The 27,316-nt window shown below is 42.5% G+C and overlaps 1 protein-coding gene across 1 annotated transcript in view; it reads right to left on the bottom strand.

The window, feature by feature from the left end:
• TRABD2B (TraB domain containing 2B) overlaps positions 1-27,316 on the bottom strand; it is a 293,067-nt gene that overhangs the window by 33,708 nt on the left and 232,043 nt on the right. Inside the window, exon 5 of the mRNA XM_074906252.1 lies at positions 16,087-16,177. Within this exon, the coding sequence (XP_074762353.1) occupies positions 16,087-16,177 (91 nt within the window). The remainder of the gene's footprint in view (positions 1-16,086; positions 16,178-27,316) is intronic.

Below are 27,316 nucleotides of genomic sequence, written 5' to 3'. Positions count from 1 at the left end.
CCATTTTAGGTCAGTGGAGCTCCTGATGTCTGGGGCTGTCTGCTCCTCTCTAGCCAGTGTCAGCTTTTGGGACACTGAAGTGTTTGGCCATGCACAAAAGCAGGTTTGGTAACTCAGTTGAAAAACTAATCTCATGTTGTTATTCTCAAAACATTCCTGACCTTATGCAGGTTTATGCATAGAAAAGAAAGCGAGGATGCATTTGTTCTGTCCCAGTAGTTGCCATCCAGACAGGTTTCAAGATTAAGCAGCTGACTTATAAAAAAAACCCGCAAACTAGCTGCTTGATTTTGATTTCTCAGTAGAACTACAGCTAATACATAACTGTCGTCTGTATTTTACTCATCTGCAATCCAAATTGAATTCTGCTTCCAGTTTATCTCATTTGAGAATTGGTTTTCCTCCTCTGCCTGATCCTCCAGAGAGAAGAAACATCTGCAGAAGTCCATATTTTCCACCACATCTTAAAAATAAACCCTCTGTAGAGATATTGACTGAGCAAGGTACCAAATGGCTGTCTTGAAGGACTAAAGCATTTTCACTGACTTCAGACTTAAACTAAGGGCAGATTATTCAGTGTAAGCCTGGCGCTGTTTCCTGCACTTCTCACTGATGGTCTTGAAGCTGGGCCCTGGTAGAGATGAGATACGGGGTGCATCACAAATCCGTACAAACACAGCAACTTGTCTTCCTTAAGTACCTTGATCAGTCCAGGCTCTTACAATTGGAAGATGACAGATAACGTAGGCACGTAAGTAGCTGCTACCACTAGAAGGAGAGAGACATGGACCACTTAAACTGAGCAGCAGGCAGAAGTGTGTAACCAAAGAGCCATAAGACAACCATGCCTGCAAGAGATCCCACATCTCTATTAAACTGAATCCACTTTTCCTTTCTGTAGCTGACAGTGTAAAACATTTGATCTGCTTAGCCACTGATGGCTGCTGAGCTAAAAAAAGGAACACAGAGCCAGTCTGCCTTTCTCCAAAATACTGTTATAGTCCATCAGCATTGTTTTTATCACAGGGCCTGAGTGTTTCCAAGGAAAGAACAAAACAGTTGTCAGAAACCCTATTCAGACAACACTTCAGCCTGAGTAATGGACAGAGCCCTTGAAACATGATGAAGGCAGAAGAGTTCTTCCTCCCAATGCCATTTGCTTTAAGCCTAATACTGTTCTATCAACTCTAATCTTAACAGAATTCACATAAGGTCTCTCTGCATATCAGCCTGATTTCACCTGGGTTCCCTCTCTGTATTAACTCATGCTGATGAAACTGCTTGTATCAAATACTTATTTCTGTCTGACAAATCCATCCTTAATTAAAATTCTTCATTAATGAAGCATGCACATTGCTGCTGAAACCTTAAGGAAGAAAAGAAGGTTTTATATTCTCTTTTTTTGTTTGTTAATTGAAACCCATGAGATTAGACCTTGAAGTACAGCTTAAAGATCTAGGAGGCATACGAGGCCACAAGAAAGATTGAGTTTTAATGAACTCGGGCCAATCTCACTGACGAGTTACAAACAACAAGGTCCAGGTCTTCTCCCCTTAAAACAGGAAAATTTGCACTGACCTCAGAAAATCCCTCTCCTTCATTGCAATGTCTATTTTTTATTATTTTTTTTATTGGTACATTTAAGAATCCCAGAAATAAACTATGCATGCATTAAAGAGCTCCATCTCAGCAAGCTGACAAGTGAAGGGTATGAGACAATGACAGAAAGGTACAGCCAGTGCATCATGAGGATATAATGACACGGCACTCAACCGTACAAAGGTGAGAGCCTTTGCAGCCTCCTTCCCTGAACTCTGCTGTAGACCCCATTGCAAAGGAGCTTTGGGGCTCACCTGCTCCAGTGAGTTACCAATACAGCTAAAAATGCAGGAGGAGGAAGGTCTGCATAAAGGCAGTGCTTTCTTCCTCCTGCATCTAACTGGTTAGCACTGACCATCAGGAGTCACGGAGGTCTACCTAGCTCCTCTACTAACAGCCCCTGCTGAGAAAAGGGGAGGAGAGGGTCTTTGGAGCAATTTTGGTGCTGGCCATCTTCCAGTGGAGGAAAGGGGGGAAATGTCCGTGCATGGCTACCAGGCGCTTTCTGCTGGTTCAGCAGAAGAATTAGGCCAGTTGGCTTCCTTGACCAGAGAGATATTGAGATCCTCAGGTGTCCTTCATGTACATTTAATTTGACAAGGAAAAATTAGAAATTAGAATGAAGACTGGCAGTGGTTGAAACCTTCACTGCTTTGTGAACACAAATGACAAATGGCTCTTGTTACAAGCTTGAGCAGACCCAACTCCTACATAAATTGTTTATACTCACACACACAAACATACACAAAACCAGGGATAAAACCCAGCTCTCCTCCCATGAAGAGAACCCCACACAGCAGTAAGTGAAACACCAGGAAAATGAAAACCACTTGTTCTGCTGCTCCCCAGAGCACAGTAAAGTCAGTTAGGAAGCCTCCTCCCTCCATTGTATGTGCATGTGTGTTTTCTTAGTTGGTGTTTATTTATTTGTTTGTTTGCCTGGAAATGCTTTATCTAAGTGCCAGTTGTTTGAGAGGGTATCACAGCCTAATACTTGTAGCACTACCTACCTACTGAAAAGCATGTAATATCACAAGTCTAACAGACGTCAGAGACTCATTAAAACTATGCTTGGCATCTGGCACGGGTTCTAGCAGTCACGCTAGCTTCTTATCACTATGCAAAGCTGGAGCACTTTAAGAAACTAGGACATCTCCTGAGGCAGCTCAAACTACAGAAAAGCCAATATTCCTTTGCTAGCAGAGGGCTTTTTATCTCAAAATCACTCTTCTCAGAATAATTTGGTAGTTTAAAGTTGGAGTTTTTTAGTATACATTATTAAAGTAAACTGTCTTTATTCACGAAGAGTGTGCCCTCCTACCAACTTCATGGGATCAGGTTGTCTCTGCACCACAGCCCTGCACTGGAATACACAATTTTCAAAGGATCTGGAGGAGCAAGGGTTCAACTTCTATGATTTCAAACTTCACTCAGCTTTTGCCATTGCTTCTTAATCCATGCTAAATATCATTCCTTACTAGTTCTCCTGCAAGGACTTCATCTTTTAATAAGTGAGGACTCCTCTCTGTCTCAAACCACCTCCCACTGTAAGTGTTGGATTCACAGCACAGGTTAGGGATGCTGCCTTAGCCAAAAGGACCCCTAGGGAGCCCCACTTTCTGCTATGCTGTCTGCACAGTACAGCTGAATTTATGTTGGTGTCAGACACACAAAGCCCTTGAGTGTTTTTCTGCTGTGCAGTCTACCCTGGCAGCTAAGATCAGTCCTGGATAGGTGACATCTCCATACCACAAGTGCAAGATTGACAGTCACGTATCAGGGAATACTAAGCCCAGAAACAGAAAGCCAATACAAATCCTCTACTTTCACTGGAAGCAGCTCCACACAGGAAACATCTGTACATGAAAGTGCCGAGAGGAGTGGGTGAGTCTCAGGCACTGGGAAGGAGACTCAGATGACCTCTGCATCATGCTCTGCAGCAGCCGAGATATGTCTCATATTTATTCAGAGCAGCACAGTGCTGCCAGTGCTTTCACAGCTCTCCTGGCCTGAGTGCTGCCCATCAAATCCCAATAGGGGAGGGATCACCTAGTGGTTAGTAGTTTAACTAATGCTAAACTAGCTGCCCTGTCATAGCTTCCATGAGGTAGTTAAAAAATTCGTTATGCTCCAGTTTTCCATCCACCCATGAAGATAACTCCCCAACTTCACATGAAGATAGTGAGAAGAAATACAGCAAAGACTCAGAGATACTGTGCTGGTAGGGCCATATGAGCATTACGGACAGATAAGCATGGGCCAAACTGCAAAACTGTCACCTCGTGCTGTTGAAATGCTGCCCACATAAGATGTTTTAATTAAAACTGCAGAACAATTCATCTGGCTCATCTCTCTACAAAGAGACTAAGTGCTTGGGGCTGCCCCACCATGCCCACTGACACCAAGATGTTAATTCTGAACAGAAGCACAGGTCACTCAAGGAATGCTCTTTCACAAACAAGCGATGACACCTTGTACACACACCTTCTGTCTCTGCCCTTCTCTAGTAAGACTCAATCTGAGAGCCAGTTGTAACTGAATTATCCCAAGTAGCATGGAGATTAAAAAAGAGTGTATGTCCTTATTTATATGAAAATAAGGAGGAAGAAGTCAGGCTCTATGAGGAAAGGCTCAGGCCTTTCCTAGATACCAGAGTCCAATGATTAGAAAACCCATAGGACCCCTAGACCTCATCAGGTCTGTCATTCCCAGACTGAACAGGGATTTCTCGGAAAGGCAGGGGAAGTAAAGAGCGAGGGAAGTGGCACAGTGCACCTAATAGTGAAAGAAGGAGTAAATAAAATCAGTCTCCTGCTCCATCATCTCATTTAAACCAGGCCTGTGCATTTCATTTGCTGCTTTTCACTGTTTTGAGTAGGAATTGCTGACCATTCAGCAATGATTGCTATTAGTATGAATGCTTGAATACAGAGAAATTGCCCTAAGTTCATGGCTGCGTTTGCAAAATGAACGAACTGTTAACTCTGTTTTCTTTCAAGTCTATGTCCTTTCTCCCTGAGGGGGATGTTTCTAAAACTGCCGGAGGGATTTAAAAACTCAATGCCTCCTAAATGCCAATGGAAGCTGCACTTCCTGATTTCATTTTTGATCTAAAACCTAATCTACTTATGTTTGATGCTCCTGCAAAATTAGCAGGAAATCACATGCTTCTAGGGGAAGAAAGATGATTCCTTTGTCACAAATGCAAAGCAGGGTTTACTTTGACAAAATGGTGGCAAAAAGCCAGTCTTGTGCATTTACTGCATCACCTGGGTGTAGGCCAATGAGTGGAATGACCCGCTGCTCCTGGGAAGAGGTCTTTGGCAGGGGTGGCACTATGTAGAAAAGCAGGAGGCACCCAACAAAACCGTATGTGCCCAAACTGGAGTCTGAGGTGAGGACACAAGGTACTTCAGATCTGTATCTGCCAGGATGGGAGAAGCAGAGGAATAGCCACCTACTGACCTGGGCCGAACCACCTCAGATATTACCCTGGTGTTAGACAGCCTTGATTATTAGCACTTCTGATTTCAGAAATCAGCTTCTTCTGTCCAAAGTTCATGCAAGGACTTCTGGATCTTCCCTGTGCTGGAAAACGATGTCTTGACTCTGCGGGTGTTAGGAATAATTCCTTAAAATGACTTAAAATGCCTCAAATGCAGGCAATGTTACAACCCAAACCCACTACAGCAGCAGAGGTTTACTGCCCTCCTTGTAGACAACCACGTGAGTTTATTTCAGCTAGCAATGTTTTTTTTTCCCCTTCAGAAATCAAGGGGAGACAATACCACAAAAGTATTTGAGATCCATGTAAGCCTTGTTTAGCCACTGTGGATTGGGATTTACATTCCAGGGGTATAATGAACTCAGAGATGCAAAGATGTGGGCACATGTTATTAAACCCTTGAAGATTATCCCAGTCTCACTCAATAACTTAGCCTTTTCTTAATGATGCTGGCATGTATACGAACTACAGCCTTTAGTAAAGCTCAATGCCAACAGAAACCAGCAGCTTTGCAGAGGCTGAGCAGCAGCCCAGTGTAGTCCTCTGTGTTAGAGCTCTGGACAGGCTGGATCGTTTTTCTTCAATGGAGGGGGAAAAGTGTTTATCTGGGAAGTGTTTCACATCAAGGACAATAGGGAACTGTTTAGCTTTCCACAAATAGGCTGGTATGCAACTTCTGAGAACTCTCCAAGGAAAACTTTGGAACCCTGGCCACGTCTTTCCAGCAGGGATTTCATGTAAAGTAGTTAATGCCCCACATCCTTCATCCTGATTTATTCCTGCTTCATCCTTGTTTCAAAGTGCTGCAGTCACTTCAAACACAACATGGGGCTCATCTCTCTGAATATGCACTTTGATCACTGGGGACTCCAGATTCGTATCGGCCGTTCAAACATAAACAGGGATGTGCTGTCTCGACAGAGGTATTTCTGTGACTGCCTTTATTTTTGCAAGAGTAATTTGGAAATGTGAGGCTAGGGTCAGATGACAGGAGATTCAAATCTAGCGGCCAGACAGGGCACTGGATACCAAAGCACTTGGAGCCTGTCTACGATTTTGCAGCTGAATAGCTGCAGGTTAGCAGGAAAATCTTAGTATGCTTCACTTGACACATGTCCTAGAAGTCGGTGGAGAAAGGCTTCAAGGTGCTTTTACCCCCAAACGAGAGCATCAAATTAGGTCTCTCTTCCTCTGCAAACTGCAGAGTTGTGAGCTGGTCTGACATCCCATACGGCAGTAGGAAGGGGAGACACCTCAAATCTAGTCCTTCTGTCAGTGCTGGTTCACTGTGGGACCAACTTTTTTCTCATTGAAATCAACAGGAGTTTTGACCATGCTGTGTTTAAATTTAGGCTAATTCTTGGTGCTGATGACAAATTCTGTTCTATGGTGGAGCTACAGATGGGATAGACAGATGGACATAGCCAGGTCGACAGCAGCCATGGTGGTGTAAATCCTCCAGGTGCTTCGCCTGACCAGCCAGAGTCTCAGAGGTCTGTGACAGCGGCAAATGATACAATTTTTCCTAGGCAGAACAACTGCTGTCCATGTGGCCACTTGTCTGAACAAGAGGTCAGGGTGGAGACCCAAACAGATAATTTAGTTTCTGTCAGACACTCCCCGTACCCCAGTTTTTCTAAATTTGCACACATTAATTCTGAAATTGGATTACTGTAGTAGTGTAGTTTTAGCAATCACAACTGCAGGAAATTGTCTTAATTCAGAATGTTCTTCCATCATAACAACTGACAGCCACTGAGTCTATATCCATATACGGCATCTAATCCATTTTTCCTCTGTCCTGTTTCTATTCACAGGTCCATTTTTCTTTCTCCCTGGAATGCAGAGCATTTGGGAGTGTAAGTGGAAAGCCAAAGTCTTTCAACACCCACTAATAGAAATTTGTTTTATTAATTAACTTTGTGGGAAATAAAAAAAAAATAAATAGAGACCTGATCCTCTGCTCTGAAATCATGAATCACTGTGCAAGAGAAGACACGTCCTCTGAGACACCAGAGGCAGCTTCAGACAGAGTGAGTGACTGAGTTGCTTTCTCGGGAAGTCCTGAGTCATCAAATACAGCAGTTTAATCCCCAGGAAATGGGAAACATATTGGCATGATGTTCACTTGCATGGAGCAGGAGCTCCAGAGAAGGGTGAACCTCCAAAGGTTCTGGAGATCAGTTTAGCTTGTGGAAGGATTTTAAAACCTTTAAGCTTCTCTGAAATATATCTGATCTGGAACTGCGTGCAGTATCCACAACACATGATTTACTGGATGAATTAAACTCTTTACGTACTTTACAGATTACATACGAATTTACTTTGACTTCTCATAAAAATGATTCAATGATTATGACATGAAAATGTATTCTGGCTTCTAAGTTATTTACTGTGACAAGTGCTTCATATATTCACCATTCTTAATTTACTAGTCCTGTTATAAGAACTCGCTTTTTTTGGCATTCCAGCTCCTACTACCAGCACTTAACTAGGAAGAGCAGCTGATATACATGCTTCTCAGTCTGACCCTTCACCACGGTGCTCCTAAAGGGACACCCACACAATCATTCAGACTCAAAGCTGGGTTGTGGCCAGTGTGAAGCCACCTGTCTTGGCTGAGATACCTCAAATTGTTAAAAGTGAGACTATTTTGCACTGAAGTGGACAAGAAATGACACAAAATCGCATATGTATGTTAGAGTGACCTACCTGTGGGGGCAATTCAGACAGGTTTCAGTAAATTTCAGAGCTTGCCACAACAAGATTCACCCACAAGGAGTCATTTGGACATGTCACCAGTCACATAGTGTTGTTTTGGAGGGCTTCTAACTACATTTAAACTGTGCAAAATGTTCCTATGAACACCTGATCACTAATGAAAGATGGAAAATGTATTTGTCAGTGTACTCCTGTGTAGAAAACTGTATCCCCAACTGTTTTCTTTTAAGGCACTATTCTTGACGAAATTTTAAGTGAAAGTGTCAATGAAAAAAGCCATTTCTTTCTGTTCTTTTTTTTTAGGAAATTGTGCATGTTAAAGAGCTCTCTGCAAGCAAAATTACCAGCAATTACACTCATGCTGAATCAAGCAGCTCTACCGATTGCAACACAACCCACAGGCCTCTTGCTGAAGGAAAAAAAGTCAGCTCTGGAAGTGGAAAAGCTATCTGTCCTAATGTGTGACGTCTCTTTGCCTGACAACGTGATAGTGAAGGTAAGGTAAGTTGGTGCTGCAAAAACAGAGTGACAGCAAACAGAACACAAACTTCCTTAGATAAACGACATCTTTCAAACCACACAATACCACTTGATACCTTTGTGCCCCTTGAACTGTTACAAATTGCAGCTGCACTTCAGCCCAGATTGATATCACTTGGGATGGAAGCCATCAATCCGCAGGACAAGTGCAGGCTGAATACACAAATACAAAACTCACACGATCTCACTGTTCCAGTACAACACTGGAGAGGGGATGGTGCAATTTTTCCAAAGTCTTAAATGTGTCTAGTCACACTATCCAACTTGAACATGGGGCCCAAGTCCTTCAAGTAAGAGGGGAATTAATCTCACAAAATGGTTAGTCATCTAAAACTAGCCAGACACTTACTGCAAGCAAGTTGGGACAGCTAAGACACCCATGTCTTCTGGAAAAGTCAGCCTTTTTATGTTGACTACAGTAATCATCTGCATAACTGTGTGGACATACTCTTAGTTTTCTACCAATTCCCTCACGGCTCCTGACAACCAAAGACAGGAGAGAATCAGCAACAATTTCATATTAACAATGACCTCTAAAAGCTACTAGCACCAATGAAAACGTTGTTGACTTCAGTGCAGTTTGGATCAGCTTTATCTCTAGAAACTATAGACCATAATTTTCATCTTATACTAATGACCTTAGGTGAAAAGATCGGCATTAGAGTTGGCTGGAAACAGAAAGAGGAGGGAAAAATCAGCTGCTTCTGTGGAAACAACTCCAAAATTTTGCTAGGAAATAAAATAAGAACTAGCTCTGAACTTTTGAAGTCTCCAAGGTGCTGTAAGTTGACTATTGGATAGTTTATGGACTATGAGATATAGACCTCCTAAAACTGATGGGCTGCAGAGCAGCAAAAAACCCTAGAAACCTTAAGCACTGGCTTCAGGACAGCTCAGTGAGCGAGCTGCCCTTGAACAAAAAGAAGCAAGCCCAGGTTCCCCAGCGGCCCTGTGTGCAAGTTCCCAAGGAATAGAATGATATGGAATATGAAACCATTTTTTCCAAAAGAAACCAGAAATTTTGCCAAGGATAAAATCTGATTATAGAGAAAAGTGAATGTCCCACTGGGAGAACTAGTCAAGCACAAAATTCCTGAGAAGCTTTGTTCCGTATTCTTTCACCAACACCATGAATTATCTTGCTCTTTCTCAGAATTTTTTTTGCAGCAAGTTGCTGAATTCCACTCTCTCAGAAGGTGTTCAGCTTTTATAGATGGACTAAAGAACATGCAGATGCACTGGCCCTAAGTAAAATGTTGCTCAGGAAGCGACAGGATAATTAAGTTTCTAAGGCTGAGAACTTGTAAGTTGACTTTGCTTCTCTACCCCATCTTGGGGATTTTCTTCAATTTCTTTCCTCCTAAGAGTTTGTTTGACTGGCTCAGACTTTGTGTCTGTAAGGTAATTACAGACACAAAGACAATTAAATTGAAAAGAAGGGTATTTTAAAGGCACACGGGAATTCATTGAAAATGTAATGTGCATATTTTCATGACTAAATATTTTAAACATTAAGTTGTCATATTCTCCACTGTTAGATGAGGCAATAAATTTGCAATGTATGCAGATGAACCCCGTTTACTCTCTATATACCTCTTCTGCAAATTATGCTGTCAGAGAAACCCCACTAAACAACAGGTTTGCTTTTCTTCTGAGGGAAGGAAGCTAGTGAAGGGAGTATGATCTTCAGACTCATATAAACTGAGAGATTCAAAGGTTTACAACAGGATTAAGAACTGCAGCATCCCAAAGGGGAGTTTCTTCCACCCACAGAAAAAAAAAAAACGTGCATTTTTCCCTGTCTCAGAAGAGATGGGGATCAGGAGTGTGCTTTCATCTCCCCAGCTCTTCTTTTTTTCTCAGTTAACTCAGTTGTTTCCAATGAAAGTGTCACAGCTCTCAAAATTTTTTCACTTGTTTCTAAATAAAATTCTACTCATTTCACTACAACTTTTAACATTCTACAAACACACCTTGAACATTAATATCTAAGCAGAGTGGAGTAACCCTGCCAGGCTGACACCAGAAAGCCGAAGTTTCTTGGGCATCCCAAGGAAACTGGCAACTACTGAGAGACTCCTGAGCTCCGACAGCATCCATAAGTTTCTGCTGAACTGACACTTTTACCATTTTGGGGCTGTGGGAGATGTTATGTCAAACATTTTCCCATCTCTGCATATCACCTTGTGAAGGTTAGGGAACCTGACGGAGTGAAATAGCTGCATCAGTGTGTGGACTGGGTGTGGGGAAGAAGAAAGGATTCATAGTGGAGCAAAGACTTCCAGCATGAGACAGTGCTGGGTAGGAGAGCCAGGGTCACACCTGTGAGATGCTATAGGAAAAGGTGAAGGAACAAGCTCTTTCTTTTAGAAAGAAGGAAAGGAATAAGTTACAGCAGCAAAGTTGCTTCAACTGGACCAGGAAGTTCAAGCATAAGGAGGAAGGGTAATTAATTTCTACAGCAGCTCTCAGATGGGCAGAATATGGTCAGAAATAAAAGCTTGTCCTGAATTCTCCCATTCTGAATGAAGGTAGCATTGAGCATAATATCAGCAGAAAGAGCAGTCTGATGGAAATGAGCAGCGCTACATGTTTTTCTGGCCGAGAGAACGGTGTGCAGTATGTCAGGGCTTGGCATGTGGTAGAAGGTCAGAGCCGATTCTGAGAACCCAGTAACAATAGAGTCATCATGGACACAGGTGCTTCCGGGATTGATCTTGCAATTTGGCTGTTTCCAATTAAATGTGAAGCAGCTGTGGCCCTTTATCTCCTCAAGTCACTGCAATCCATCTGAGAGGAAACTTTCTTCCATCTCCTCCTCTCTCCCCACTCCAAGCATGCAACTCTGTTTTCTGAAGACAGAGAGAGGAAGGGACAGCCAGTTGGCAGAAGCCCCACCCAAAAAAATTTGCCTGTCTTATCTCAGGGCAAAGCAATGAGATACTGATTCAGCCATTCATTTTCCAATGTCTTCAAGGAGGACAGCCAGCAAAATAAGAAGCAAACATGAATGCTGCTGAGGTTTTCAACAAACAGATTTGCTACACTCCCTCAGGCAACAAAATAAACAAATGAAGCCACGTAAGGATAAGTTCTCAAGTGTTTATGGCATTGTTCTGCATGCTGAGTACAAGAGGGTTTCTTTTACAGAAAGAGATTGATCTTTAAGGAAGGTGTTTTCAATAGTCAGCTGGTGAGATTCTAGAAGAGGCTCAGGAAGGTCAACAGTGGGCCACCAGGCAGATCAAGTGGAGCGAGAGGATTTCAGAAATACAGTCAATGAGAGCTCCCAAATAGCTCCACACCAGATAAATGCACTTTATATAAACTTTTCTTTGCCAGTTCATTGATTCTGGGGCCATCAAGCCCCTCCATGTCTTGGCTATCTCTTCCAGCCTGCCAAGGTCTCACTTTACTTTCCCCCAGTACCTTAAGAAAGGGTGATCTTGGCTCAGATTTATGCCTGTCACTAGACAGCAGAAATGTGAGATACTAGGTATTTATTTTGGTCGCCTTAAAGAGCAGCCATTTCCCAACCCATGCTTAGCATTTTGGACAGAGGAAGCCAACAATCTTTGGGCTTTACCCAGTCTGTATATAACTGAAAGCATAAAAAGCTTTGGTTTTTGCCACCTTTCACTCTTCCCAAGGCTTTTCTGATACACAGGAACAGTACTAGCTATTTTCTAAAAAGGTATTCTCTTGTCCTTTCTGAAACTGAAATGGATGGCAGAGCTTAAGTGTCACAGAATCATGGAATTGTCTATGTTGGAAAAGACCTTGAAGATCATCCAGTCCAACCATTAACCTAACATTGACAGTTCCCAACTACACCAGATCCTTAAGTGCTATGTCGACTTGACTCTTAAACCCCTCCAGGGATGGGGACTCCAGCCTGGGCAGCCCATTCCAACGCCCAACAACCCCTTCTGTAAAGAAATGCTTCCTAATATCTAGTCTAAACCTTCCCTGGTGCAACTTGAGGCCATTCCCTCTTGTCCTATCATTTATTACTTGGTTAAAGAGACTCATCGGTAGCTGTAGAGGGCGATGAGGTCTCCCCTCAGCCTCCTCTTCTCCAGACTAAACAACCTCAGTTCCCTCAGCTGCTCCTTGTAGAACATGTGGTCCAGGCCCTTCACCAGCTTCGTTGCCCTTCTCTGGACACGATCGAGTCATTCAATGTCCTTTTTGCAGTGAGGGGCCCAAAACTGAACACAGGAATCAAGGTGCGGCCTCACCAGTGCCGAGTACAGGGGTAAGATCCCTTCCCTGTCCCTGCTGGCCACGCTATGTCATACCAGACTACCCCACCTATTTAAGATACCACTGCTTCATTTTTATTGAACAATAAAGATCCGACTACTAATCATTTCAAGAATTATAATAGTAAACATACTGTTCTAGGAACAAAGTTATTAAAGTAAAATAGTATTTGCTTGTTTGGGAAGGCAGCATTGGTAGTAAGTAGGATGTAGCATGAGTGTTTTGCTAAAGTTACTTTCATAGTTTCAAATAATGGGGCTTCAACCTGAGAAATTGTCCTTGCAAATTACTGTCAAGAAATCATTGCTATTCAGCCAAAACCACCCTCAGTTTCAATATGATATACCTCCAAACATTCCGATGTGCCAACTCAAATTGTTCCTCCTTGTCCTTCTGCGCACAATCCATCTACAACAATCCTTTTCTGAATTCCCTTGGCCAAAACATAAGCATGCAGCTGCTTCAGTTTTTTCCAGCCCTTGCATTTTTTCCATGTGCTGTCTACCCCCACCAATCCCTACATTGGAGTCCAGCTGATCTTCCCTGAACACTATCCAATTTTTCTATTGTCAGGGCCAGAATGCAACGAAGTGGGCTTGACTCCCTTATACAACTTATTTGGAACTAAAGCAGAAATGTCTCTTTTGGGTTTCAGCAAAGGAAAGAAATACCTCTTATTTCATGTACAGCTCCACTGTACAGAGTGGAGAATCAAGAATCAAGAGGAAAACACCTGCATCTCTATAATCCATAAAACTTTTTTTGCTTGCAAGCAGCTCAAAATCTGTTGATTCTATGTATACATGTGGCTAGTATAGCCACTGTCCCCAAATGGTTCCTCTTCTGGGCCTAACTGTTTTCAAATATTTTAATTTAATCTTTTAAAAATGAAGGAGGAGAGGAAAAAAAAAAAAAAAGAAGGGTAGACAAAAATACAAGGTTCCATAAGATTCAATTACAGCAATATAACCCCAACAGGACCACAATTAACCGGCTGTGCTTTCAATTTTTGTCCTGTTTAACTCAACTGTCTTTTGCAGCTCACCCAGAAATCATAAAATACAAGCTATTCTAAAAAAAGAGAGACAAAATGGTTTGCAGCAGCCTCCTCATTTCTAAGGGGGAGCCCCAAGCACTTTTTGATGGCTACAGCCCCTGCTGTAGGACAAAGAAAATACAGTCCCGGATGCAGAGGTCTCGGAGCCTCCTTTTTTCTAAAGGCAGCAAGCTGTTTCCTGTGAATATATTTAAATTCTCTGTATTTAAACTTTCTATAATCTTCTACTGTTTCTGCACTTTGAGTAATGCAATTCTGTGGCAACTCTACATTTCTTTACCTCACCATTTATTTTTCTTTCTGTATTGTCATCTAAGACTGGCTGATCTGCCTGGATGATCAGACCACAGGGTAACATATGGAGCACCTAATCTTTATGAAGTACAACTATATGCTCTCTCTCAACTCAATCCAGCACTCATGCAAAACAGAATACCCTTTAATAAGGTTTTGTATGTTCACTGTTCAGAACAAACTGCACTGGAATTAGGGTGCTAGTTCAGACAAAGGGACCAGTCTGCTCAATGGTCTGGTCCGGAGCTGGGAACAGAAGCTACCAAGTGTAGGATAATTCAGCTGTGGACATACGCATTGTTCTAAGCAGCAGGCCAAGTCCACTTGCTTTCACGTACATTTCCCCCAGGGACTGACAATTTTAGGGAAGACGTCATGAACAAGAGACACTGTTGCCAAGGTAGGGGAATGCATACACAGAGGTGCCCTACATTGCGAGTAAGTCAACATTAAGCAGTGGCTTTGTTTCAAGTTTCTTGCCCCATCATGGTATTTCAAGTCTGTGGTGACGTGTATAGACATATCCCAAGACCATAAAGAGCAGAGACTATTCTTGGACATCTCTCTGTACACTACTGTATCTTTATTTCTTCTCAAGGGCTTTCAAACAGCCAATAAATTAATAGTTTCACAATTTCCAGTTGAAATACTTTTCATGGGAAGATGATACTTTTAACTAAATTAAAAATGCTGAGGGAAGTGCCTGCTTCCCTGAGAGGAAAGTTTCTTCGTCAAAACCTAGGAACAGTATACCTCAGCTGTTTTGGTATAGTTTGTTTGGCTTTTCTGTTTTGCTGTATTTTTAGACACAGGCATTTTTGTTGATTTTAGCCAAAATTTCCAGCTCCAGCCAGTTACAGTGTTTACTGCTCCTCCCTGTGCCATGTTGACTTTTCTCCCTCTGCTAAAGTGCTTCTTAAATCTCCTCTGAATATATAGTCTTCCTTGTGTTTGAGAGCTTTTTCTTCCTCTTTTACCCATTGTTATTTAAGACTGCTTTTATTGCTCAACATATTCCAAGAAGCATTTAGGATAAATGCTGTGTCAAAGACACTTATGTACAGTGGAGCCATATTATATTCTATATGAATTATTATGGATGTTTCACAAACAAGGTTAGATCAGCCTGATTTTCCAACTATATTGAACATAGCTTTTTCAGACATGGTCTATTAGACCTGTGATTAATACTCCATATTGAAACTCACCTCGTATTTGGACTATATCATGTCTGTCCACCGGGGACAGGAGCATGTTGCTAACACTTTCTCCTAATGAGGAAAACAATCCTATGACATAGCAATCTCGGCCAATTTTTACCTGCAGAATGCAGAAAGGTTAATTTTGCGAGATTAGATGGTCTCTCAACATCCCTCCAAGTTTTATTGTCTATGATATCTTTAGACAGTGACCTCATCTAAATCACCAGAAAAAAGTCTAGGGGAGGAAGGAAGTCTGTTTCACCAACTAAGGACAATTTGGTGTCGTATTTTATCATATACTAATGAAGATTGCCAAACCCCTGATAATTAATCCTTCTGGCTTGCTTTACTTGATCAGATACATGGAGAAGCTCAGGGAATATTGAATCGTTTTTTACCTACCCACCACACTTTCCAAGGTGCACATGCTATGTTAAATCTGATTCTTCAGGCAAAGCTGAAATTCCACCTGAAGAAAAGCAGCCTGACAGAGAGGCCTGAAAAATGGAAAAAGGCAGTCTACTGCCCTGCAACGGGGAAGAAACTAAAACCCCATGGAGAGAAAAAGACAAAACAGTTATGGGGGGAAACAAGCTGAATGAGATATTTCTGGAAAACAGAAAAAACCTGTGGCACTTCTGATCTGGTATAGTGAAGCAGCTGTGATATGAATAATGTCCCCAAGTGAAAAAAACAGCCACTGAGGCTCCATATGTTTCCAAACTCACACAACGGATGCTTTACAATGCACTTTTTGTCTGGAACTTGAGTGGGAAAGGGAGGTTCCTCACTGCCTCATCCACCTCCTATACTAATGCAATAATCTTGCTTAGTCACAGAAAAAGGGAGAAAAAAAAAGAAAAGGAGAGAAAGTGATTAATAATCTGTGGGCAGCTGCTTACTTTCCAATTGGTTGTCCAGGAGGGGTGTGCTCCACTTCAAATCCTGCTTGTCTCAGTACATCAATCACAGTGTTGTTACCCAGGAAGTGACCTAAAATACAGGTAGAAAATAGCACTGTCAATCAAACTGCTCCTTTCACTCGAGTTTCTCCTGTTGGAACAACAGGTTTGAGAGGCAAGGTTACTGGAAGCTAGACCAGCTTCAAAAGCAAGAAAGGCACGTTATGCAATTTGTTATAATTCAGACTCAGCTATTCACCATGTAGCCCACTGCAGCCTTTGGTAACGGCCAGAGGAAGAGACAGTGTACAGCCTGATATAGTCTTCTTCCAACTTATTTACCCCTCCCTCCCCTCATGTGGCCAAGGGATCAGGGGGATAAAAGAAAACGTAGATGAATTGCTGGTCTTGTCTTCCATTGTGGCCATTTTTAGTATGTGCATGGACTAAATAAACTTCTAACAAGGATATCAAAATGACCCTGCAGTGGCAAAAAGGGCTTTGACTCATGAATTGGAAAAACATAAAACCCCAGATGTCCACTCTGTCCATCATCATTCATGGATATCTGCTTATGAAGAAGCTCTGAAGCTGCTGTACTGCACGCCCAGTTCTTATCTGCCTAAAACGGCAGTGATTCAGGAACTGCTTCATCAACCGCTCAGCCACCTGCATGGCAGGGATGGGAGGAGCTGGGATGGTAACCTTATCTCTCCTCAAACACGAAGATTTAGTCCTGGAAATCAGGGCTCTTCACTATAAGTGTAAAGGTCGCATTCCTATTCACAGAAGTAACAAAGAGCCCAGTAAGTACTGCAGTGTGTACAGGCCTTGAAAGAGTTTATTTAAGGGAGTCCTATATACTTGAGGTTTGAACCAAATCCCACTGGAGTCAATAGAAGCCCTCAAAGGGCTTTGGGTACAGACTCAATAAGACAGTGTAATCCCTCCAAAGCTTTCAACTTATTGTCAGAGTTCCACATTGTTTTCAGAATGGGTTAAACGTATAGAGTAAGGAGTCAAAAAGACCACTAACAGGTTTACTAAAATCAGTGTAGCCCAGTAACTTGTCTCTAACTCTAGCTTGTGGTGAATGTTAAAGGTATATAAATATATACATGAGTGACACTGAGAAAGGACAGAACAATCCTCCTCCATTATGTCCATTAGCTTCCAGCTCTGCATGGCTGGGTGACCCCCATTTACACGCAGGTCATCGCATCTCACTGCCAGCTCTGAATAGACCAATTCACCACAAATGTGCTTAAGCCACTGCCTCCATGTACTCTTTACCCCATGACATCTTGCAGCAGGGAGTTCCACCACGTGCCGTGTTTAAAATTGCACTCCTTGGGTTTGCTGCTGCTTGGAGAGTGTGTGCTTGCCTTAAGCACAGTGTAAGCGTTTGCAGGAGATGTTCGGAACTGCTCAGCTCCATAGCAGAGCCAAATACTTTGCACAGAAAAAACAAGGCAGGCAGGACATGGCTGAGTCTCTCTCCATGCGTGCCACTGTGTAAGGAGCTGGCATAACCATTAGCAGAGTCACCCCTAGGACACTTCACCTGTACTGCACACAGTCACTAGGCATTTGAGGGTAATTCAGTCCCCAGTATTCACTAAGTCTCACTGCTCTCTGCTCACACTGCCAACAAGGGTGCTAATTCGCATCAGTTGTGGGAATGATGTAGTCTTTTAGTGCAACTTGCAAGCACTGGTAAGAGCTTTTAGCCAAAAGACATTTCTTTAAATGATTAAACGTACATTTGCAGAGCCCTAGTGTGTTCCAGGATTCCTCCACTTCCTTTTAAGAAAACTCCAAATTTCATTTTCCCCTAACTTATTTATAACAAAAGCCAAAGGAGCAGAGATCATTCCCAAAAATGTGTTACACACCCTCAGAGATTCAAGAAATGAGACATTTGTGAGTGATTAACTAGATTTGATCATATCCTGGTTTTTTATGCAGTGGCCAAGGCAAACAAAAGTCCCCATTCTATCACTGGCAAAGTGGCACTTAGGAACCAAAATCAAAGGTGTCAAAGTTAGAGACATTTCTGAGTCCATGGTACAATGTTCTACTTTCCCTGAACTGGAGTCTTAAATGCCAAAAGATTTCTTAATGTAAACAATCACCTGAATCCAGCAAATCTTCGACATCATGACAGTACAAAAGAAGCCAATTTTAGCTGCTTTAAACCCAGGAAAAAAAAAGTAACTGCAACAGTTCTGATTCTCAATCCACAAAATGGTAGGACTGTCAATGTCAGCTCCTCAGCAAAGCCCGCGAGTCCCTTCAAGTGATGAATGAAGACCAAAAGGTGATGCCTCCTGGTCTTCCCAGTCCTGCCCTCTGCGTGGAGACCATAATGCAAGCTGCTAGCTTGCTGGACTGGTGATCTGATGTGCATGACAGTTAAGTGAGGTGAGATGCGTGTTTCTACAGGGTAAGACACTCTAAGCCCTTCAGTCCTTTACCATACCTCTTTTTTTCTTGGGAGTTGTCCTCCAGATGTCCAAGAGTTTGTGTCAGATTTGGACTGCAATTACAGGGAACAGAGGAGGTTTCTATAAAATGTAAAACCTACCCATGTGGGGAATGAATGTCCCCAAGACCTCTTCTAAGACCAGAGACTGAATTTCCATATCACATATCTCCTTACCCTCTGCTCCAAACTCGAAGCTTATTCCTTTAATTTTGCCTTTTCTAACATGAAGGAATACCCACCACACTCCAAATCCCTGAATAAATGAAAAATCTTCACTACAAACCTCAGAGCTATTTCATTTTAGGTCCACAACTCAACACATACTAAAATATTTTCAAAGCCTCAGTTCAACCAAGAGAAAAGAAATCAAACCAAAAACCAACTTCAAGCTGATCCCCCAAGTAATTCTCCATCCCACACACATCAACAGCCTGAAGCTTTAACAACTGCTCGGAAATGGCATGACCAGGTCTTTGCAAAGCTTTACCTTTTAGATTCTGTTTAAGAGTTTCCTGTTTGCATTATCCCACGTACATCTGTGCAAATCACCACCCATCTCACCATCAGCTTGCCCTGTTTATCTTTGCCACCTGACTGCAAGATTTCTATGTGGACCAGCCTCTGACTTCAATTTGTCTTAACTTCTCTGCTCAGTCAGAATTCACGTATCGTGATTGGTTTTGTACCCGTTTATCTTATGTCACAGTAACACTCTTGCAGACAACTCATTATTTTATTATGCACACTACAAGCAACTTGAAGTCATGCTCTACCTCAGTGATGGAAAAACTGAAAACAGGCATGCTCAGACCAGCAGCCTTCTCACCCAACCCAGACATCTTCCCAGCAGTGATCCATGGCATCCCCATGGCACTGAGCTCCTCAGGATCACAGATACGTGGAAGAGGAAGGTTTGAGTTAAAAGGTGGCACTTAAGAGGCCCAGTGCAGGTGGGTACAGTGAAACATGAAAACACTCTGGTGTCACTGCTGTACTTCCAGGGTTAAGGAATTCCTGGAAGAAATGTCCTTCCTCCTGCTGCTAAATCCATCATCGTTATCCTTCCCCATTTTAAAATCCAGGAAAACTTTCTATATGAGAAATTTCTTACGTAAAATGACTCTCCTTGGTCACATGCAACTTGAGATAAGCATTCACTTGTTAGATATTGACAATATAATACTTTTGACAGCTTATGGCATGAAATGAAAACCAGTTTAACCTGTATATTAGAGATAATTAAGCTCAGCATCGGTGAAAAACAACAAATCCCTGCCTCTAGCTGCCCATATGTGCAAACAGAATATGTAATAATTGGCAGATTTTTTTGTAATATCAGTGGATTTAATTTTCATTTATAGATATTAAAAAATGAACTTTACATATATATATATATATATATTGGGGGGCATGCTTCTGTTAAAAACTTTTAAAAATTTCTCTGTCTGGCCTGGAAATTTTAATTAGAAAAAAATTGAGGAAGTATAATTCTTGAAAAGTTAGAGACATATAAGACAGATTAGAGACAGGGGAATGTTCTTGCTTCTTCGTTACTAATTCCTCTTCAGTCTAAATCTGAATAAACTATTCCTGCAATATTAACCAAATTTACCTTGACAGCTGATGAAAACTGGATCCAAGAGGTCAGAACACCAACTGTGTCAGAAAATCCATGTGAGTATGGGAAGAGGAGAGAAAACAGACATAAAAGATTCTCTAGATAACGACTTGAAGTGAGTGAGTCTGTACTCGGTCATGGAGACATGCAGTACAGCCTCTCCTAATGGTTTAAGATTTTAAAAAAGATGTGGATGCAGTTGTTTCACCCTCTAAGAATAAGGGTTTTGCTTGAGGACAAGATCCAGTGCTAAACAGAGTAATTTCGTAGTTTGAACACAAATGCAGTGGATGGCTAGTGAGGCTCACTGCACTTGGGGGGTGTTTCTTCATTAAATTTGATGAGGCCAAGATTATTCTCCTTTCACTCATGTCTTGTTCTTTTGAGACAGAGGATCTGGAGACACTGGAGGAATATGTTATACAGCATGGTTGCTAACATTAATCAAACACCTTCCATCCCTGTTTTGCTTTTTTATTTTTATTTAAAAACTGTGCTTTGGACTACAAAAAGCATATGCATGTAATGCATTTACTTATCTCCCCAAGGTTTCATTTTTCACTAGAAGAAAGAAAGAATAAACCACTTTGCTTTTTTACTAAAAGATGAAAAATACATGGTTTCCTTAAAGCATGCACATTCACACGCACACACACTGCTGAAAAAAATCCATTTTCTTCCTTTCTTAGTGGAATATCCTGAGGCGGAGAGAAATCCACTTCTCAGCCAATTCCAACAGTAACAGCCACGTATTTTGTAATTGACCACAGAAACTAAAGCTCCTCTTTACCATTTCAGACATTCTGGTGACCCCTTCAATAGCATACCTAAGCATAAGGTTGCATCCGTCAAAAGTTAAATGAACTTGGGTGTTCTTACACAGAAAAATATAACCTTGATTTGATGACAGAAGCAGAAAAAATGTTTTTAAGCAAATGTTATGTACTTTATCTAGGTCTAGAGATCTACTACAAATTACTTTGTTTCTTCGCTTCACAATTCTTTGTTCCATAGCTTAGAAGGATAAAGGGGTACAAAGGAGCAGGAGATAATTCCCTCACAAAGGACCTCCATTGCCAGAGCCTTTGAAGTTGTGCTAAGAAAGCCTTGCTAGCCCATTAGCTGACACACAGCAGAAACCTGAACTGTTTCCATGCACACTACAAGCAGAGCTATTTTCTGCACAATTAGTCATAAAAAGGGCCAATGTAAACTGTGTCGGGAGGTCTCAATTCTTTACATTCTCCACACAGTGAATCAGACGTTATGTATAATGTTTTGTTGCCATTTAGACCTCAGGCTGCTTTGCAATCAGGAGGTAGCAGTCTCTATTCCTCCTTCTCTCTCACCGCTGATTTTCAAGCCTCTTGGCACTACCATAGTGTTTATGGTAGGCTTCACAAGAAGTAGGGTAGGCAAAAATGCAAATGCCGAAAGCTGCACGTTCACAAGCTGGGGCAAATACTTACTGCTTCCTTTGCTTGCTGCCTCCAAAAGTATGCCTCCATTGCTCTTATTCTAAGAACGGTCAAACTGACTACTTTGGAAGCTGAATGATGTGTCAAGGAGAGGCTGTAGTAAGGAGCTACAGCAAACAGTCCAGGCAATGAATTTTATCTGAATTTACTAATTTCTCCATTATAGCATTCCACTCTAATCCAATGGTCTCTGGGTAGCAGCACAAATTTACTGGGGGAAACACATGACCTCCCACATTACTGTTTCCTGCCATGGCATACGTCCCAGACCCATGACGGGGAATCAGTTCTGTGGATAAACCCTCCAAATATTAAGTTCTCTTTCACTCTTCCTCCAGCACCATAGCTGCTTCTATCCCTGCATCCAGCTATTCTTTGCTAATGAATATCATCCACTAAAAATTGGAGGCTCTTCCATCCTTTCCCATGATGACTCAGATTTAGATTGCTGTCACTTCTAGAGGACGGCTCCTCCTTCCTCTTAAGTCACTTACTTTCCTGAAATCTCACTCTAGTGGTAGGGAATGCCTTGAATCAGTATCTTGAGTGCACTTTGACAAGTAGCAAACGTTGGATTTGTGCACAGATCTTTCTTTTGCAGGTTGGATCTAGATGTACCTAAGAGTTTCCACCAGTCTGAGTATCCTTCTAATGTGAAGCGTTTTATCAGAGTATAAAGAATGACACCAGGTGACACCATTAGGTGGGTGATATGCAGCATCTAGTGATGAGTATGATGTTAGGACTACCTGAAAATTTTGATCTTAGACTTTACTGGTAACATGAAAAAAAATGAATGCTTATGGGGATCCAGCAGAGGAATTTTCTGGGAATGGCTGGAAGGACGCCAGTGTCCCCCCCACCTCCTCCAGTTAGAATGAAAAAATATGAGCTATACTATACTTCATGTCAGAGGATGAGACATGCAGTGCACACATCATCGGCATCCCAAATGCATCCCTACCCACACCTCAGACGAAACAGATATAACAAAAACTTCCTAGATACTGGTATTCAGGTTTAAATCAAGAGCTGCGTGTGGGCTTTCCAAAGAGAAAGTTACACAGCACAGAACTGGGAGTGCCCTGGGGTAACTCCTGGGTAGTAACATCACCCAAATACTATGGACAATAGATGCTCTGAGAGAGAAGGTCATGGCTGAGTGAACTGGCACCCCACAGAAACTCAGAAGCCTCAGAGACCACCCTTGTTAGATCTGTTGATGCTACCCCAAATATCTTTGCCATAGAAGAGAGTGCTCAGTGCTCAGACAAAGCCAGGAACTCTGCATCCCAACTTCCAGAAAAGTCTGTCATCCCAGGTTGCTGGCTTTTGCTCTGTTGCAAGACATGGTTTTGCACTTGGAAATTTCAGCATTATGCAAAAATCTGGGGAGGAGAACATGCAGAGAATGAGCTTTCTTCCTCCCCTGTTTGGCAGGACTATCTGAGCCCAAAGCATGCCTTAAAAAATACTTTGTACAAGCCACATACAATGGTCTTGTAAAGCAGGCTTACATCATAGCCTCCTTACATCATGCCATCCCTTCTCCAAGGCAGATGGAGAAATCATTTTCCCTCTCTTGTTTGATGTTGTTATGATCCACAGTTGTGAGGAACTGACTCATAGCCACTTTCGGACAGTCACGGGAAGCAAAGCAATAAAACATAAAAGGCCAAAGTGTGCAGCACTTTGAACATCCAACAATCCTCCCATGGCTCTCCTTCATTCTTTCCTTGCATGTAATCACCTCTCTCCCCTCTCACCCATGAGTACTTACAGAATATGCTCTGCAGAAAGGCCACACCATAGCCAGGGGGAGAATGAAGCAACGAGGGGCCAAAAGTTGAGGGGGTTATTCCAGACTGACACCAGGGTAATGGAGCACAGATTTGTGTTTCCCTGGAGTGTCTTTGCGATCTGCAGAGCATCTCATTCTGAAGCACAGACTTCTACTTTCTTGCTGCCCCTTGATATAATAAACTCCCCTCATGTCCCTCCCCTTCTGCTCTTTGTCTCTGCTTAGCTCCTCCAAGCATCCCTCCTGTTGAGGGCATGGAACTATTCTGGAGGGACCCAAATATCACACACTGGAAATCGCTCTCTGGAAGTGGCCTGGAGTGCAGTGCACAGAGCTTTCAACAGGCTCAGCATGAGATGGGCCTGAGTTTACCAGCTTGGGACTGGTGCTATGCTGGCATAACTCTCCACTTTCAGACCCAATACAGAGCCATCACCTGGGCTCAACCACTCAGTTCTGTGCTATCTTTGAAGTCTTTGCACACCTTCAGTAGAAGACTTGCCCTAAGTATATGATGAGGAAAACAAAAAGATTTTTTTTCTACAAAAAGCTCGATTTTCTTCAAGTCTAAACCAGCTGTTTCACTTAAGAAAAACAACACTAGCAAGAACTTAAGTGAGGTCACCTCCCAAGCATCGATGGCCTCTGTGTCAGAGCACAGCAACAACTGAGCTGTGTCAGACCAACACAACAACAGGGTTCATAGCTGCTTCAGACATTTCAAAAGGAAATGACTGGTCCAAGCTGGTCAGTCTCACTAGAGAGGATGGCAGCTTCACAAAGCAATTCACTCTAATGTCTCAAATATCTGGTTTTGGAAGAACATAAGTTATCTGTGCAATTCTCGCTCCATTGACCACGTAAGTTTAAATAGTTCCTTTAGCTTCAGCATCTATCAGACATAGCATGACGGATGACCCACTAAGCTACCCTTCCACTGCTCAGAAGCTCCTAAACACTGCACAGAGCCCACCCCTTCTCCCCATCCTTCCGTCTTCTGCCCTGTCCCCCACCTTTCTTGTTGTGCCACAGTTTGCAAGGGAGAGGAAGCTGTGTTGCTCTGTGCTGGACAAGGTGGGGCCTTTTGGGCTATTTCATAGTCTCACTTTACTTACACGGCATTACAGGGGTTTTCCACAGAGAGAAAGTCCAACAGAAGATGATCCTTTCAGTATATATTCTTAAAGAAGTAATTCACTGGATATCAGGGATCCAAGTTTAAAGGGCAGAGGAAAGTGGATGAGTATCTCACAGTATTCTATTAGCTCAAACCAGTATATTTGATGAACTCATATGACAAACTGAATCCCTTCATGACTATAGTAAGGAAAAGGTCTCTTGGGGAGTAAACAACAAAGCCTACAGGTTTGAAGTGTTCTGTTTCTTAAAATGTATTTATCATGCTTGCCAGTATAAGCTTGAACAATTTATCAGGACAAAAAATTTGTAGGAAGAAAATGAGATGGGTATCGCTGAAGTAAAGGTTCACCTGTTATTTTGGCCCCAGATTTGACTGAGTGAAGACAGGGCTTGCTCAGTCTAAGATATTGCATGGAGGATATTATTGGCATTTCTCCCGATAGCAGAATGTCACAACTACATGGGATTTTATCCCCCTCCCCCCCTTTTTTTTTTTAAGGTGAATGCTCCTTGCTGAATCATGTTGTTAGAAACCCACCTTTCTACACAAAGTTGTGATGTGTGACTGGAGGTGTGTGCCAGCCACAGAGCTGTGTGACAGGGAAAATGTCTCTGTGTGCCTCATGTGATCCTCTCTAATGGATAGTGCCAATATTCAAAACCTTGGGAACTTCATCCATTCCCATCACTGCAGCAGGAGACAAGGAGAGGAGTCTGACAAAAATCTTGAGAAAACCCAGCATCTCTGAGTTATATTAGCGTGCTGAGACATCTCTGAGACTGGCCCAACCACCAAGGACCATCAGATCACCTAAATGCAGAGAGTCTGGTATGAAATACGCTGTCTTTATGTACAATATTGTTTGCCGATTGTCATCAACACCTCAAGCAGTGAGGAAATTGGTAAAGAAATGCAGTCTCTTTTTTTTTTTTCCTCCCAAGGTGCCTCATTAGCGTGCTTGCAGCCTTGCTGAAGTAGACAACATGCTCCTATCTGAACCAAAGTTATCAGCTCTTTTCACATAAGCCACTGCTGGGCCCCCCGGACAGCCACCACACTAAAGTCCCGACAGCTGGCGCTAGGCAGGTAACCTCTGAGTGAAGTGTTTCATATCCCATCGCAAATCCCCCGAGCCATCCCAAACTAGTCTGGAATGCATGTGGACCTGCTTGCCAAAGCCAGGCAAAGGTTGGGGTAGAAGGGAAAAAAGCTTGTTTCTATACCTCCCTGCTCCATGCTCACACTTTGCAAAAAAAGGTAACTGCAAACATGTTACTAAAACACCTACAGTGACTTGATGGAGTCTGAGCTCAGGGCAGCTTCAAGCCTTGAAAAGCTCCTTGGTCAGCAAACAGCTTTTTGTATGCCAGAGTATCTCACTGAACTTGCGGGGATATTTCTGAGGCACGGCCCAGCAAGGGCCTGATCTTGTGGGATCTCAGTTTTTCTTAGGACACAGTCAGTACTATGAAATGCAGCATCTGTGCTTGCCTTCGGCAAAGACTTCTGGCAGGTAATAAGGATGTAAATAGTAGCTTGCTGTAAATAAACACTGGTGAGGACCCTGGTATATTATTGCAGGCTCTGGGAATCAGGAGCTTAGTGACTTCCAGAGGTGGACTATTGAGTTTTGCCTAATCCCTTTTTGGCCTCATGGATGCATTTGGCTTCCACAATATCCTGTGGCTGCAATGTAATTACGCATGGTGTGAAATAGCACTTCCCTGTGTTTATTTTGAACCTGCCTACTGATCATTTCATTAGGCTCTCCTCAGTTCTGCCAGTTTGCACAAGCACAGCTCTAAACTGAAAAAAAAAAAAAAAAAAAAAGAAAAAAAATTAATCTTGCTCTCGTGTGAGATTAAACCACGCCAGGAAAGTTAGTTGGGGGCGATGTCTGTCAAATCTGTGAAATTACTTCAAAAGACTACAAGAGAGGCTGTCATTTGCTGTTTGAAAATTAGTTTGAAAACCACAAATCAAAGCTCCCAGTTGACAGGACATGGATCCTTGCTTGTTCCTTCTGGTTTTGACCTCGCAGTCAACTATTTTATAGACTACACTGTTTTCTTCCTCTTTTCCAGGAGCTCTTTTCTGGTGGTTTATTTGCATTGTGAATGTCTCACAAGTGAAAAACGTGGTGATTCCGTAGCACAAAATACAGTGATTGCTCAGCAGATTGCTGGTCCCCTGAACGGGACAGGGGGGACACAGGACAAACTGTGCTGGAGCAGAAATTACCGACGCTTTCTAGCCCACTTCTCGAGCAGTGTCCTGCTGGCATAGGAAAATAGAAGCCATTTTACCAGACCTTTTTAAAAAATAAAATTCTTCAAGAAAACCAAAACCTAGCCTCCTTAAGTTAGTAACTTTTTAAATATAAAAGCCTCACATTGTTAAGACTGTCGATGGTTCATGCTTTTCCCAGAAAAATCCAGCTGACCGCTGGATGTCACTGTTGTTGCAGAAAAACACACCTCGAAGTTCACAAATCAGGCTGTGAATAAGGTGAGGTGAAATCACCCAAACCTGGAAATGGCCTTTTCTTTCAGTTAACCAGCTCAGCGCTGGTGGCACTTGGAGGCTGCGCTGCCAGCGCAAACAGCTGGAGGCAAGGCACGCTCAATGGCGCTGAGGTCTCCATCGCCATGTGAGGGCAAATCCTCTCTGGACTTCACGGGCCCCGAATCACCCATGCCCAGAG

The sequence above is a fragment of the Athene noctua genome, chromosome 5 (genome assembly GCF_965140245.1).
Source record: "Athene noctua chromosome 5, bAthNoc1.hap1.1, whole genome shotgun sequence".
Lineage (NCBI taxonomy): Eukaryota > Metazoa > Chordata > Aves > Strigiformes > Strigidae > Athene > Athene noctua.
Note: the sequence above shows the minus strand (reverse complement) of the source record. Positions and strands in the feature narration are given on the sequence as shown.